The 17,521-nt window shown below is 36.2% G+C and overlaps 1 protein-coding gene across 2 annotated transcripts in view; it reads right to left on the bottom strand.

The window, feature by feature from the left end:
* LOC149806504 (guanine nucleotide-exchange factor SEC12-like) overlaps positions 1-11,131 on the bottom strand; it is a 47,805-nt gene extending 36,674 nt beyond the window's left edge. Inside the window, exons 1-2 of one of the 2 annotated variants that reach the window (XM_089953982.1) lie at positions 10,992-11,131; positions 1,697-1,892 (exon numbers count right to left, since the gene is read on the bottom strand). In XM_089953982.1, coding sequence (XP_089810108.1) covers positions 1,697-1,892; positions 10,992-11,123 — 328 coding nt within the window. In that variant the 5' untranslated portion in view covers positions 11,124-11,131. The remainder of the gene's footprint in view (positions 1-1,696; positions 1,893-10,991) is intronic. The other variant, XM_089953991.1, reaches the window with a different exon arrangement.
* Between the last annotated feature and the right edge of the window lie 6,390 nt (positions 11,132-17,521).

The raw sequence follows: 17,521 nt of genomic DNA, 5'->3' as shown, positions 1-17,521 counted from the left end.
CATACCCTCGGGTTTTGATGCATGGAACTTAAATACGAGACATTTCTGACACATGATAATTCTGACCTGTGTGGGATTTTTTACCCACATAGATCTCGGCTGGAGCATTAATCTCATCTACACTTTAACTGCCTCTGGCTTAGTTTCCTACAAAGCATATGCTGCCATAATAAATTTACTTAAGAAAACAGTGACTGACACCTGCTCAATACTAGCATAAACCTTGACATAATATTGCACCAGTGGATGCTATATATTAAATGGGCAGAGCTAAGAGGTCACTTATGCCATGCTTAAGTGCAATTGAATCAGATTACATTTGAAATTTATGACAGAGGAAGAGAAAACAAGTATGACTTGAATGGATTGTCTTTTGATCAAATAGCAGCATTGGTATAATTGTGCATCAAATTATAATCAATTGGGTATCAATGATATGGAACTTAGGTCAAGGTCATGAGCTATACTTGCTGGTGGAGATATATCATTATTTTCTTATCATAATTAGCATGATCATGACCTTTAGATCCCAAATTCAATAGGCTTCTTTCTTAAAAACAAAAATGTCTTTTTGGCAACAGTTCCTCATAGGGACTGACACTGGACTGCCCAAACAGAATTTCCAGGAATTCCAAATAAGACCATTTCTTCATTTTAACTGCTGAGTGTTGAAACCATCTTTGATATTCCTGAGCTGTAAGATTTTCAAATTAGCCACCATGCCTGATAAATTGGATGCAAGATCTTCACCATTAATTAGACTTTCTGTGAAAATCCCATACCAAGATGACCATCCATTCTGGAGAATTAGTTTGAAGATTTTCAATATATTCATTAAGCAGCCATATTGAATGCTTGTGGGACATTTTTATTTAGCGTCAATATCATAAAAAGTCTTCTGGTGAAAACCCTATGTCAATATGACATACAATTCTGGATAAATGTGGCTAAAACAAGATTTTCCACATGGCTGCTGAAGCTGTCATATTGGATATCAGATCATCATTCATTTAGGACAAAGCATAAGAAGACTTTACGTATCAACGATTTTTAAGATGACTGCTCTGGCAGCCATAATGACTGTCTGAGCACCACCATTTTAATTTAGGACCAACTAGACCTTGGGATGAAAGTGTGTGTGTGTGTCCGTGCAAAGTTTCATGGCAATTCTCCAAGTTCTTTAACAGTAGTGATAACAAACTTAAGCTAACAGACACATGTCAGACAGATGACAGAAAACAGGCCAACTCATAAATTCTTCTGATCCATGACATCAGAGCTGAAAATCATTTGCATGTTTTACACTAGTGACCACAAAATCAACAGACATCTATCTACCTTACTCCAAATGCAAGCTATTCACAAAGTTTGGTACAGGTATGTTATGCAAACCATTTTTCACCTTTTAGTTACAGTGACCATGACCTTTGACCTGATCATCACTAAATCATTTGACTTACTCCAAACTATAACTAAACGCTATAAAGTTTCATCCACTGTTGTGAAATATAACTAATGTTTCTGTGTGGAAACAATTTTTATTCTTACAAAGTGACTTTGACCCTATGACCTCAACAATCACTAACATTTGCCAGTGTTGGTACCTGAGATCAAACATTGGAACTAAATAGATACAAAGCAATAAGCTGAAATGCTGAAAAATACAGGCCCTATATTTAATGATTTACAAACATACCATGTGATTCTGAATGGGAGACAATTTTATATTTGACTGACAAAATATGGCACTCATCATCAAGGCCTACTGCTAGGAAATGGTTCCTGCCATCATAGAAAATTGCCCCATTCATAGCTGCTTGTGACCCGGTGTCATGCCGACAAATACTACTTGTTGCAATTTTTCCATTTACAACCTTGGTTTCATAAATTTCCTGAAAAAGTAGAAGCTCACATTCAACATTTCAGTTTCTCAGAATTCTATTTTTTACAAATATATTATCCTATGAAATGTCTGCTTTGATTGTGTCTGCTTGAATTCCTCATTAAATAGGTAGAAATTATTTTAAAAGTTTGCAAAAACTGACTGAGGTAATGGTGAGGGAACAACATTTTTAACAAATGCTAGTCAGGGCTCAACAAATTTTATAAAAGTCAGCCTGCCCTCATGAAAAACTGAACTTGACAATTTTATTAAGCTTACCAAAACATTAAACAACAAAATATCTCAACGATGTACAAAATAAAGTACAATAAAGTCTGATATTTTCTTGAAATTGTGTTATATTCATTTTACAAATAAACAGCTTATGTATTGTATTTTCTTTCTATCTTTCTTTGCACATTAAAAACCTATATCATTTATTGATGTTTTTAAAGAAAATGAAACATCAAATAATACATGCAGACAATGTTCCTTTTAAGCGAATGGTAGATGTGTGCGCTATGCGTACTGCATTGTGCAAGCATTATGGTGACTTCGGCAAAATTTTTAGATCATCATAAAATATCCGTACAAATTGCAAAAAAGAATGCATAATACAATCTAATTATTACAAGTCTGCTGCACAGGGATGTCTGAGCAGCTGTGCAGCCACGTGCACATATGCAGCTTAGAGGGAACACTGCATGTAGATATACTGAGGAGAAGAAAAAAAAGAATAGTTTGCAGGAAAAAACTATGGCTAGTAAGAAAAGCAAATAGGAAGGCACCAATATTATTTTACAGAGCAGTGTACCTAGTCGAGTCAGGCAAAGATCTAGAGAAGCTAGTTTATTTACAAAGAGATGTCTAACTTTATTTTTTCTTTTGGGGAAGCTTGCCATGTACAGTCTACTCAAAACATGTGCTTGTTTTATTCAGTTAACATTTAGCACAGACTAGAATTAAACAGAAACGTTGCTGAATGATATTTCTTCCACATGATTTATTCAATTTCACTAAAAATGGAAAATATTAGTGATCCAGATTTACCAATTTCAGGGGTTAATAGTGCTCTGTAATTCTATACACTTTCTCTAAAATATGAATGCATCAAATACTTTTCTTCTGTTATCATATTCATCAAACGCTGGAAAGAAATCGGGAAACTCTACATGCCAAATAGCGTGAAATCGTATTGATCAAGTCCATCTGGATTCACAAATGCTGAAATTTCCTTTGCTCTCTCCGTAAGTGGAATTTACCAGAATCCCTTCAAGAGGTCAAGCCTAGTAATGTATTTGGCATTCCCAATCCTGTCAATATAGTCATCGATTCTAGGAATTATAAACAAATCTGTCTTAGTGACAATGTTAACTTTCTGTAATTAGTACAAAATTAATATGGAAAACCGTATCTGGTTTTCAACACTAAAATACTCAAGTCCTTTTACAATGAAGTCAGTCTCCAGTAGATACATCAGACAAGATTGTTTGATAGAATTCATCCTATTAGGATGTTGCTTTACAGGCACTAAATTTACTATTTCAAAGTCGTGGAAGATTGTATTTGTTCGTGTTAGAATATTTGGAAATAAGTGTTCTTATTGTTTTAGCATCTGTTTCAGTTTGTTCATATCTTGCAACAGCAGATGTGAAAGCTTTTCGTCCAGATTGTCCAAAATTTCAGAATTGCAAGGATTAGTCACTTCAAAGTCACTACAATTAAATCTAATATCTTTATATAAATCCTCAATGTGTGTGGGACAAGTACTACTAAATTAACTGAATAATTTACATGGCTATCTCTGTCAACATACTCTTGAAATATTACCATGACAAAATTAACCCTATCTTGCCACCAAGCAGTATGGATAGTGTATTTTAAGTCACTCATTTTCTCCCTAACTTTATAGGGACCAAAATACATACTCAAATAGATTCCTTAAGAAGAAAAAAAGTGACCACCTTTGTTTCTTTACAGGAATCTCTCTGAAAGCAAAAATGTGTAAAACAAAACAACTTTACTATGCTTCCACTAAGGTCTCAGTTTTAATATTCCTCAAAGGAATAGCCTCTAGAAAACTTTGTGGATGCACACACTGGTGTTAGGTAACGGACAGGTGCAATCTACCATTATTCTACTAAATGGTTTGTCAAAAGCAGGAATAATTGACAAATGAGGTTTGAGTATCTTCTGACTGGGTTTTCCTACCATCTGAGAAGCATAAGATCTTCAAAACTGAGAAACATAACTTTAGATTTTCAGCCAATAAAAATGATTTACGATCTTGTGATAAGTCTTACCTACTCAATGGCATTTCAAGGGCTAGACTAAGAATTCTGTCGATACAATCTAGGAATAACAATCTGACAGCTTACTGACAACTCATTACCAGCAGGTACCTCAGGTGGCCTCCATTTCTTCGCAATGACCCCTTTCTTCAAGAAGTACATGTAACAGATTCCTTCTTGTATAGCATCAGTTTCACTAACAACAAACAAGCGAACTCTGAATCTTCCCCTGTAAGACAACTGGTGACTGTCTTTTTTCACCATGATTAGACTTAAGATAATATGCAGCCAAAAGAATATCACTATGATAAATAATTCCTAACTGAAAAGTGACCTATTAAAAGCCTGACCCAAAAAGTGTCCACTAAAGGAATAACATCCTAACAAATGAATGCCCTGAATAGGCAAAAATGTCACAACTCCTATTATCACTGTCCCCAAAACTAAGTCTGATGAAAAATAATGCAATACTGAGGGACATGAGCATATCCAGATTCTACTCCCTGTAGTAGAGCACTTTCCTAGAAAACTCCTCAGAAAAATATTTAGTAACTCTGAGAAGCTCTTGTATCTCTCAATATCCTTATCTAAATCACCAACAATTGATACTGTACTGAATATTGCATCAATCTCCATAATGAAGTCAGAGTGGGATAAACTACAATTAGTCCCAACTTAAGTATCTCTTTCAATATATGACTGTGACCTTGACCTTTTAGAAACATGCACTTGCAACTGCTGTTTATAATTCTGTTGCCCATATTTCACCCTATAGCAATCAGAAATGCTGTGCCCTTTCCTCTTACAACAAGTACACATTGGACGAGATAAGGTCTTCCGTCTTATCAGATATTTGATTCTTTACAGTTATACCAGTTCGTGGTTTTTAAGTACCCCATGAGACTGACATAATGTCTTAACAAAAATCTGCTGAGAGGAAGATTTGTTAATAAATGGAACCTTGTGAATCAAACAATAATCGTCAACTGAACTACTGCATTTACCATGTATCTTAGGACACAACAAAATGTTTTTTTTCCTGTCCCAGAACTTATGTGATACTCTTTTCACCTAGGGCTTATGTCCCAAGGCTAAGAAATCAAATAAATTTGTGCTGAATTTGCATCCCACCCATATGTTACAATAAAATAGACAAAGTTTATAATAAAATTAAAGAAACTATCATGTATTCCTCTTTTTTTTCTCATTCTGAATTAGTATCAGTTATTCCTCTTTTCATCATAATCAGTTTAATAAACACACACACACACACACACACACATCCACAAACTCCATATATGTAGCATATGCATCCTTCCTGTTGTGTGTATGACTTACGACAGATAACACATGAATATAGAGAAACAATTTGTGCTTGGTTGTACTCAAGGGTTTGAATATGTTATCAGACTGAGAACAGGATTTTAAAAAATGTCAAACGAGGGGTAATAGAGCTGTGTAAGGTGCAAAATAATCAAGACTGCATTATATCCAAGTTAACTTAATAAAAGTATCAAGCGAATAAAAATTATTTGAAAATACATTCACTGTTAGTGCAAATGAAAATCTTCTCACAGGCATATGTTACAGAAAGTATTATAAAATCAAGTCAATGCAGTGTTTACTATTTAATCTGCGAACATCAATTCACCACAACTGGAAGCAAGCAATAAGCTCACTGTTTGAACTTACCAGATATCAAATACAATGGTTATTTTATTACAAAGCAAGCCAATCCCAGAAGCTGACTTTAGACTCTTCTAAGTGTGCCAATTTGTTAAAATATATATATATATATATATATATATATATATAGCCGAAGTCTTCCAACACTGGGAAGCCAACTTTGGTTCCCTTTTACTGGCATTCACGGGAATTTTGAAAATAAACTGAAACAATGGATCAGTGTTTAAATGATACAATCCAGTGCTTCGTGCACAGGCATCGATGACCCATCATTTCATGCACAGGCATTGATGACCCATCATTTCATGCAAAGGCATCAATGACTCATCATTTCCACAGGGAAAAATCAGCTTGCCAATTTTTTCCCAAGAAAAACTGGGGGGGGGGGGGTAAATTTGACTAATACACTGGAAAACTTAATCAGTCTCAAAATCTGTGCATTTTGAAAGCCAAATAAAAAAGTTTAGCAGGCTATATTAATGAATTTCAATGAATTTCAAAATTATTGAACTCAATATTATATTAGCATAATGTGCTAGATCTTTCTGTTTTATTTAATAATTCTGTCAGCAATTAAATCTAACACAATACCCAAACAATACAACTAAGGCAATTTGACATATTACCTAGGTGCTCATGGATGGGACAGGCATAACCCAGCCGTGGCATGCCTCACAGTCCCATTAACACCTTGTGCATCCAGTTACAGTGTAAATCTACTTTCATAAACAAACCAACTGTAATTTCTTCCAGTAAAATTGGTAGTCAGTGAATGAAAACTCAATATTTCACTGGAAATCATCATTAATTTAACTGTAATTGATTGTCTTCACTGGATTTTCATATTTTGTTTATTTTGATAGCTGGAGGTAAACATGTTTAGTGATTTTGAGCTCAAGGTCTAGCATCATTTAGAAATTAATAATGTTCTAGAAGCAAGTGCTTAACGAATTTGATGGGAAAATGAAACTGATCCTGGTTCTGTTATTGTGTCTTAGCTTTACATATAAATGGTTTTTACTTCAGACTACCTTAACATCAGAAGTGAAATCAGTTTTATTGTTGTGTTCACATTTATTTGAGAGGATTTATTTATTTAAATCTTTATCTGGAATTAAAAAGTGCTCATTAATACTCTTTGGATTAAGTCACTATTTTGGGATTACTGTGAATTCATTCAAGGATATTTTGGATCAAATCATCGTGATATAACAAGACTGACCTTTATCCACAATCAAGGGTGGGAGTTTGGGCCTGATTTTGGAATCCCAAGCATCACAATGGGGGTGGAGATTGGAAAGGAATAAGAAAAGAAAAGGACTCCACCATCTCTCTGCATGTATTGACAGAGCTGCATTGGCAGCTTAATGCATGGTTTACTGTGCATGACTCCTGATAGTTTATGGAGAGAGAGATATAGATCTAATACGTTTAATTATGTCAATGCAGTTTCTTATTTGTGACTACCACATCATTTTGGCAACTGAGAGAAAAAATAAAACATGCAAACCAATTTCCTTCAATAGTATTTAGCAGATTTCTGTATTTGGTAAACTGCTTTGCATGCCAGCTAAAATGGATTCAGTGGAAAACATGGGATTGATGCCTCATCTCGACTGATCAATAAAATGATGGCTGTCAAATTTACATTTCTCTAACATGATGTAATGACTTTACGCAAATAAGTAGCAGTAACACCAAGTTTGGGCTCTACATTTATCTCAAACTGGTTTAGTGCTGCAACTGCATATTATGGAATCCTCTACTTAAAAAAGAAACAATAACATTTAGTGTATTTTGTGTACATTAAGCTCAATAAATTTTATTTGTAAAAATAAATCTCTCAATACTAAGTTATCAGAATTTATTTCCTTATTTCTGTTGAAGTTCACACAATAAACTTTGTTAAATATCATGAAATTCAGTATTAATGCACCCTCTGCAGTGAAAAGAATGATAACAAACGACAGACATCAAACATTTTACAACAATGTGAAACTATACTGCACAAGTTCTGATAGTTACCCCATGCTCACGCAGGGCGAGGACAGGTCAAGTGTTTGGTTTTTTTCCCCCAAATTCTCAAAAGTGCTCCAACTTTCCTAGAAAGGGCACCAAAGTAAAAGCAGGTGTCTATTTACTCATTATGTGTAATACCTAATAAACAAACACAAAAATAAAATGATGACCAAATTTCAAGTGACAAAGGTCTGTACATCTGTGTGTGTGTGTACTTTTTTTTTAGCAGGGTGGGTGTGGGGGCCCTGATTTGCCCTGGATGAGTCCTCAGTAATATCTTCTACTATTTCTTTTGACATCCTGTCACAGGATTACAGAGGGTAATCTAAACTGGAGACTTGTATCATAAAGAGGAAACCATGCCATTCCTTTTCTTATTTGAAATAAATTTGTCTTGCAATGAATGAAACAACAAATATCCTGGTCGAAAAGAACAAGCAAGCCCCATAAATTCAATAGCCAGTCCCATGTGTAGTTTAAATTGAATATGTTTTTATATTCAGCCTTGTGACCTGATTCGTCAATTCAGAATTTGCTTTTGCTTTTGCTGGGGGAGGGGGTAAACAAAAGTGTCTGTCAACTGCAATTTAATTGTCTAAATCTTAGAGGATTACTTTCATTTTTAAACAGCAAGACAAAATTACACTGTTCATGAGAAAATCAATAGTGTGCCTCTCATCAAGTCAGTGTGTAAGTTTGTTCAGATTTCTTTGTATTCTTGAAATGGTCTCTGGTTGTAACTCATGCATGACATCTTGGTCTTTCCATAGGTAGTCATAATCCATCGACAATTCAAAGGTCAATCAGTAAAATTACCATTCGTAATGACTGGACCATAATTTGAACTACATTTAATAAGTGCAATAAGCCAAATCATCTGCATGATAGAAATGCACCTCATAATCGTCTGATGTTAACATTTTATCAATGTTTACAATGGTCACTGCCTTGATATCTATTATACATCTGCTGAAGCCAAGTCTTTATTACAGAGAGACCATTTAAGTTTTTAAAGGGTGGGGGTAAATGCTTGAAAACTATCATCTTATTCTGATTTGTGTTATAAAAAGGGACACTATGCCATTCCATGCTTTATTTGTAACAAACTTGTCTTGTGATGAATGAAATATTAACAGGGGCCCCCAAGTGGCTGAGTGGTCTAAAGCGCTCACCATTACGGATCACTGCCATCTCACCTCTGTCTGCGTGGGTTCGATTCTCGGATTCAGCTAATGTGGGTATGTGAGAAAGCTTGCCAGTAGCTTCTCGTGGGTCGGTGGTTCTTTCCATGGTTTTCCCGGGTTCTTCCTCCACCATTAATACTGGCTGCCATATATAACCTATCGTGTGCTGAAAAATGGCGTTAAACCCTACAACAACAACAACAAATATTAACAAATACCATTCTCAAATAATAATTTAGCCCCAAAAAATGAAACAGACAGCCAGTCCCTTACAGTACACACGCATTCAGAATTGAACTAGTTGGTAGTTGTATACATCTATACAGCCTAACTAACAGCACTGTGCAGCGTGTTTTGATGTCCACTAACATCATTACGTAAGTCAAATTTTCAGGAATATTTCACACAACTCACAACTAAAATAACGACGCTATTCTACAATGTAAAGTCATAATGTTTTAGTCAGACTTTACTTACTCTGATGTCTTTTCTCTAATAAATTCAAATTATCACAAAAGAAATGGACCTGTTTTCAAGTTTCATTGGCCTACGTTTCAGTGGCTGGAAAGCGATGAAAGCCAGAAATGCCTGAAATCTGGTTAAGTTGAAATATTATTCTTTAACGAAATGAATAAATATATATTATGCCTATTGGAACTGTAAACAACAGTTCGTTTCGTTCAAGAAACATATCCCCAACATGAACCTACTTGTTCTTACTTCAGCATACTCGACTACCATCGCACTGCAACGAATTAAAAATGTTTGTCAACGGAATGCGTCCATTTCCTAGTACCATATTCTCATTCCGCCAGGATAAACATAAATTAGTGGAAGAGTGTCAATACAGGCTGCCAAGTGTATGAGATGTTCCTGAAACTTTGATTACTTATTCCGTTGTCAACGACATCAGAATACACTATACAAGATCGTTATTTGGTTAGTATTTGTGTGTGTGTGTGTGTGTGTGTGTGTGATTTGGATTTTTAACGTAGCTTTAACAATTTTTCAGTCATATTGCTACGATGTCTGCAGTGTGGCAGTTTATAGTGATGTCTAACACTGGGGCATCATGCCGCAGACATGTCCTAACACTAACCTCTTAATACTAAACGCCAAGCAAGGCAGCTGTTAGTACCATTTTTTAGTAAGTCTTTGGTATGACTTGGCCATGGATTGAACCCACGACCTCCCGCATCTGAGGCGTACACTCTAACCACTAGGCCACTGGAGCAGTTTATTTGGTTAGTAAGACATAGCACTAAAACAAAAACAACATGTGCTATGTCTTACATTGTAGGACAATTCAAAATCAGCCAACAAGTGTCAAATTTTCCACAATTTGTCAGAAAATTAATGAGGTCTGTTGCATTTTTTTAAAATAATTTGTATCCACTCTTGATTACGGCTGGCAAAAGTTTGACATAAGGAGACAAAAATATGGCATGCTAACTCGGTATGGAATACAGTGGGATGAGGAATTGTGTCTCCCCATATGTTATACTCTTTCGGGTTTGAATCCCCAGCCCTCTATCTATCTATTGACCAATACTCTTAATTGTATGCGTATCGAAACCATGTGGTTTACATCAACAGCTTCCGTGTGGTTTGAAACGCAACTAAGATGACAATGCAAGGGGCCAACTGGTTAAAAATTATAAACTGATAAATGAAATAGCCAAGTCTTGTGAAATTGTTATAAAATCGGTAGGAAGGTACAAACGAATACTACAGAACGATCCCGTAAATGTTACTAAACTTGGGTATACTGTTACATTTGGAATGGCTACAAGCTGCAGTTGTTGCTCCTTTATACCAACAAGCTTGTTTATATTATCTGACGTTAGTTGAACGATAAAAGAAGCGGAGAACATCAGGTTTGTCTGCTGCTCTTCAAAAAACGTTTAAATAAAGCAATATCCAACATACAACCGCATTGGCAACTCCAGTTTTCGCTTGACCGCCGCCTCCTGCAACAAGAAAATGCCGTTCATCTAATGCTTTGATAAAGTACATCGGAAAATCCGATCTTGCAAGAAGTGAACCCTTCTCAGGCGCCATGTTGTCAACTCAAGAGTTTCTGCGGAGTATATGTACTTTACTGCGGATTTTTTGTGGGAATTATATGACTTTTAAATAGATAAAACCTGCTTTCCAAAGAAAATAATAAATGTTTGTTCTTATCATCTTATTTTAAACCAAAAATAAATTTTAGTAGGGTGGGGAAGATTTATTTATACGGAAGCCCATTAGCGCCAGCCAGATGAAAAAAATAAAATGTGCGTTTTCATGAGATAACATTCAAGAGACAACATTGCGTTATTACGAGACAGTATTGCGTTCTTATGATATAGTATTGCGTTATTACGAGATAACATTGCATTATTACGAGATGATAATGCTTCGTTACGAGTTAATATTGCGTCATTACGAGATAACTTTGCGTTATTACGAGATTGTATTGAATTCTTACAATGTATGGCGGAGACTCATTTCTGATAAAGGATTACGTCTAGATTGATTTATAGACCATGGCGGATATATATTGACAGAGACACTTTGATAAGATTCTATTTTATATTCAATGTTTCAAAAAAAATATATATTAGAACTTTTAGCATATAATCATCAAATCATAATAAGCAGACGCACATTGCAAAGAAAATTGAAGAACATTCTACTCTACTGGAAGAAAAATAAGATGGATCTCATTGAGGTGGACGTATTTTTTCATAAATAGATAGAGAAGTCTGGTTGTTTGCAAGTACACAAAATGTTTTATTGAGGGTCTTGTCGATCGTGAAAGCGTCAGCTCTGTTGCAAATTATTGATCCGAGTGTATTTTAATCATGGGCTCAACTACACCTGGCATATAGATTCTAATAATAAACTAAAACCATACGGAATGTTCATTAATGGATACATTGATGGATTTTCACGACTATAATTTGGTTACACGCTAGTGCTGGAGGAATGGCACGTAGCAGGGACGTAATTTCAACATATTTGGGGGGGGGGGACATTTAATTGGGGGCGGGGCACAACTTGAAGGGCTTGTTTATTTTCGTATTATAGGCTGCTGCAATTTTACAGCACATGCAAATGCATGCCCCCCCCCCCCCCATTATGTCCCTGGCGCGCGCGTGTGCGTGCGTGTGTGTGTGTGTGTGTGTGTGTGTGTGTGTAAAGTGTCGAATTTTTAATTGTATTGAACCTCAAGGTTGAATGCATTGAGCATTACAATTTTTATTACATTTCAGCCGGAAAAGTCTTTTGAAGGGTCACTTCGACTTTTCTCCCCCCCCCCCCATGGCAGTGTTAAAAACTTGAAATGTTAGAATTTATTACTCATTGAGATTGACCAGCGTATTGCTACGCTGTCCTGAGAAAGTAAACATTTCTGCTACCAACTATAACCGCTTGATAGGAACCCATGTAAAATTATCACAGATTCTATGATGGCATGCTATCCAAGAATAATTTTCTTGGTCTGTTAGGGCGATTTTAATTATCGCGAGTTAACAATAATCGCATATTTATATAAACTTGTAAGTTAGAGATTGCTGTCAGCTAGAATTTTGTGAATTTTATGCAATAGTAGCCGAGCATGTGGTAGTGTGGGTTAAGAGATATGGTAACGTTAGTTATACCGCTAATTTGTTAATTGTGGCCTGTCGCTGTGAAGCGAGAGTGTTGTTCTATCGGATTAGTTAAGACTTTATGCAGTGTGGATAGCTAGTATGCTTCTGATTAACGTGAGGGAATTTTATGTACATGTAGAAAATGGTACATACCGAGATTTAGGGGTAATTTTGTCCTTTAAGGAACAGCTTACTGGGGAGAGACGGGACAGTCCGAAGACGGAAGTCTGAAAGAAAGAGGCGACGAGTTCAGAATAAAGAAATAGGAAGTACAGGAACGAGTGAGTCATAGAGAATATAAAGGCTCGAGGAAACAGGAAGACGTTGAGACACAGTTACGGGAGAAAGGTGATGCAGTCAGTCGTGGACGTTACGTTCTTTTCACCACTTGTTGTTATGACAAAAATAAATCCAAATTAGACTACTATTAAATTATGTTGACATAATGTTATCTTTATGTTGACATAATTCAGATTGAATTGGAACTGCCGCTATTAATTTGTTTTGATTAAATTTTTTTGTTTTCTTGTTGTTTTTTTTTTGTCTAAGGGAGCTCGTATTGTATTATTTTTCCGCAATATTCTTGCTCATTTCTCTTTTGAAATTATATCTTCCACTCCCACCAGGCCAAAATATCGATGGAGGTCATCCTCTAGATAATGCCAGCCAAATTCAATTACCACCCTCTTACTAAGAGGGCGACGTTACAATGCTACTCGGAAAGAAAACGTGAAGCTGAATACGATGATCATGTTCAATTTATAAATTATCAACCAAACCTGTAATGGCATGTTGGTGGTTTTAGGGTTTGATTTTAGCTATTTATAAAACTTTGCTGTTATTGCAGAACACAAAGGCCGGTTTTCGACACATACCCGTGTTTCTCGCAGTTCTCCAGTTACGTTCCTTTAAAAATGTCTTTAAGATAAATCTATATCAAATTCGATGTTAGACAACATGTACATCCACAATGAATCGTATAACCCTAGTGTCCGTCGCCATTTTGAATTACCTGGTTTCATTAGCTGATAATCGGTAGTTCCATCAATATCGATGACAAATAAATTGCAGCTTTATTTTGTTGGAAACCTTAATTTTGGATATTTTTGTCATGTTGTTATAACGTATGTGAGTAGTGAAAGGGGTGAGATTAGCGTCAATGGGAATTAGCATTAAAAACACCCCCTGGGCGAGATTAGCGTCAATGGAAAATTAACATTAACCACCTTGGGCGAGATTAGCGTCAATGGAAATTTAACATGGGCAAAAAACCCTGGGTAAGATTAGCGTCAATGGAATTTAACATTGGAGAAAGGAAAAAAAAAAAGGAAATATTGAGATTAGCGTCAAAGGCATTCGAACAATGGAAAAAAAAATATCGATTCTAGGTACAAAGGCAATTGAACATGGGGAATAGAGTTTGGGTCTGTCTAGGGACAAGGGGAATTGAACATGGGGAATAGAGTTTGGGCTTGTCTAGGGACAAGGGGAATGGAACAGGGGACTACAGTGTGGGTCTGTCTAGGGACAATGGGAATTTAACATGGGGAATAGATCGTGGGACTGTCTAGGGACAATGGGAAATTTAACATGGGGAATAGATCGTGGGACTGTCTAGGGACAATGGGAAATTTAACATTACGGAAACCCGTGGGGGATATAGCCTCAAGAGAATTTAACATATGGAAATTGAACATGGTGGATCTGTATAGCGTCAAGGGGAATTGAACATGGTGGGACTATCTAGGGACAATGATGGTAGAGGGTCAAACACAACAGAGACAGAAACATACATACACTAGTACAAGCGTGGGATTTATATATAAAGTATTACCAAAACCTGAAGTCTTGCTGGGGTGTTCAAAAATTTGCATAATTGTAATGATGCTATAAATAGCTATAATCAAGGAAATGCTCAACGACAAAATGGATGTGACTAAAAGTAACGTTAAAATGACGAAATTGTCCCAGAATTTAAAGGAAAATAAACATATCCCCGAAAATTAAGTTACAATGGTTTAGACTAAAATGGATAAAATTAGTAACTACTTACAATATCAACTTCTGTGACGATCGTGGATAAATACCTATGTATCTATAATCAGCTGAAATTCCTATGAAATCCCACTATCTATTTATAGCTCCAACTTGTGGGGTTTTTCCTTTGGAAAATCCCACTATCTTTTTATAGCCTCAGCTTGAGTGACGTTCCTGTTTATGAATTCTAGTATATATGTATAGTTACAAAATGTGGAAATCCCCAAGTCCATATTTATAGTCTCAAAATTTCAAGCGTCAGTGACGTCACTGTACTGAACACTAGGGGATAAATGGCAACAGTGTTGCAAGTGGCTGACCTGAATACGCGCTACTGTAGGTAGGTAGGTAGAGTGTATCTGATAGGGATAAAGTGAGTTTTATAGGGACAAACAGAGACCAATACACACACACACACACACACACACACAGAGGGAAGAGGAAAAAACAAACCCCAAATATACTATCCACACTCGGGCGGAAGAATAAAAACAACCAAATATACGATCTACACAACTTACGCTAACACACACACACACACACACACACACACACACACACACACGTGCACACCACAGAGGGAAGAAGAAGAAGAAAACCATTATACACTATCCACACGGAGTGAAGAAATAACCCTTTATATATACTATCAACAGAGAGTGAAGAAAATAACCCATTATATTCCATCAACACAGAGTGAAGAAGAAAAAGTTTTTTGAAAGCACCTAAGCCCTCACCTGCAATGACCAACTCTGCCAAACACCTACACCCCACCCCACCCCCACTCCCAACACTACAAAACCCATTTAACCCGTTATTTTATGGCATCAGTGTGTGCTTTAGGAAACATCAAGACACAAAAATGATGGATGAATAGACTGACTATTGTTTACGGACTTGCATGCCTAAAGAGCGTGCGTGAAGGAAAACATCCTTCCATTTCAATTCTAACTAAAACATGATCCAGAGGGATAGAGAGAGGTGAAAGAGCACAATTTCATAAAGTGTGAGTAAAAACAAAACACGCCATCCTTATTATACAATGTCAAGACCAAGAGACACTTACGTTTTCTTTCTGGTCTATTCTCTTTTAGAAGGTAGTATGAAATTTCACATCAGGGCCAACGCATCGGCTCACATTGTCAATTTTTCCATTTCCATGTCTTTACTGGCACAAGTTCTTCGTCATCTTCAATTTCTTCTTCTTCTTCTTCTGAATCCCTCTTCTCTGTTTCGTCTTGTTTTTTGTTTCTTCTCTTTTCTCGTAGGGCACTCTGAATTCCAGTGTCCTTTCCCCTGACAACGATATTAGGTATCTTGACTTTTGTCTCTCTTTCTTAGACGAAGCAGGTATTTTGGAGACAAATACCCATTTACCTTTGCAGATATAGCAAACTTCATTAGCACACACTTTCGTATGACTCTCATCAAATCAACGACCAAAAGAGTAAGTTTTGTTGCCACTTTCGCCTGTGAATTATGCTTTCGTATGACTTTTAGCAAATATTTGACCAGCAGGTCGATCTGTGCTGACTCTTCCAACTTCGTGATCGTTTGAGAGCGGAATGAATACTCTGACGCTAAGACACTCTCCTTATATACAGGGACCTGCTGCGTATGAAACCTAGTCAAATGTAATTTTGCAATAAGATGAAACGATTTCATTGAGGAAGTAAAAGGCAATGATGTACCGTATCGCCTCACACAAAACCTGAAGTGTTAGCTCAGATCCGTGTCAGCAATTTCGAAGACGACATAACTGAGCTTTAATCAATGCTCTCCAATTATGCCACAAAACCACGAGTCCTGATTCACGCCAAAAGAAATTTCGTTCGGTCCATAAAAAATAGTATCACATCTGAGAAACGCAAAAACGAACTTCCAGAAAACTGAGAACGACGGCTTACACCTACAACGTAAATGTATGAGTTCAAGTAGTGCGTAAAACTTAGTCAAATTAAATTTTTATAGTCAAGACGAAACGATCTCTTTTCGAACAAGAAAGCAGACACCAAGCGACAATGGCAATCCGTGTCACACAACACTTTTCAAAATGTATATTATTTAAAAATATTTTTTTATATAAATCGCCTATAGGATAGACCCAGTAAAGCATGGCCATTCTCGTCACTGTCTGAATAGCTACTCAAGTCAATTCGAAGTGAACGCGGTAAGAAAATAAGTATAGCCAATGAAATGGCTTACAACGGGTGATGCATTGTTTTATTCTAGGACTGTGTGGCATAATAATCCCTATGTTCTTGCGTTGTTATCATTACAGTGCAGACAGACTGAAATGTGAACTTACAAGCCCTCTTTGTCTGTGTTGTACCATTTCTTCTTACCACATCAAAATACTGAGCGTCACAGTATTGGTTCGCGTTTTCAAGCTGACCATTTTTATTTTTATATCTCACTTAAACATTTTAACATAAACACTCACACTCACATCGGTAGAGTCAGAACAGATGTGTTACAGTATTGAGGGGCATGTTATCTTTTTTTTTCAAACTAATAAATTTGGGGTTTGTATGAAGTAAAGAACCGAAAGTACAGTGAAACTCAAGGATGATGACCCAATCTGTCTGTCTATTGATGCGTGTATTTACTTAAGAAGAAATATGACCTCTAAAACATAAAGAGATACGGCAAGCATGATTAGAATGAACATAACGATGTTTTCCTTCACACCCGTGTAATTTAAAGCTTCAATCCTCTTTGAAGACAAACTTGGTCTCCTTTTGTAGGGCTTGAAATAATAAAAAACCTGAAAAAATCTTA

The sequence above is a fragment of the Sinohyriopsis cumingii genome, chromosome 1 (assembly GCF_028554795.1).
Source record: "Sinohyriopsis cumingii isolate HCF-2022 chromosome 1, ASM2855479v2, whole genome shotgun sequence".
Classification (NCBI taxonomy): domain Eukaryota; kingdom Metazoa; phylum Mollusca; class Bivalvia; order Unionida; family Unionidae; genus Sinohyriopsis; species Sinohyriopsis cumingii.
The sequence above is the reverse complement of the archived record's forward strand: the minus strand, read 5'-3'. Positions and strand labels throughout refer to the sequence as shown.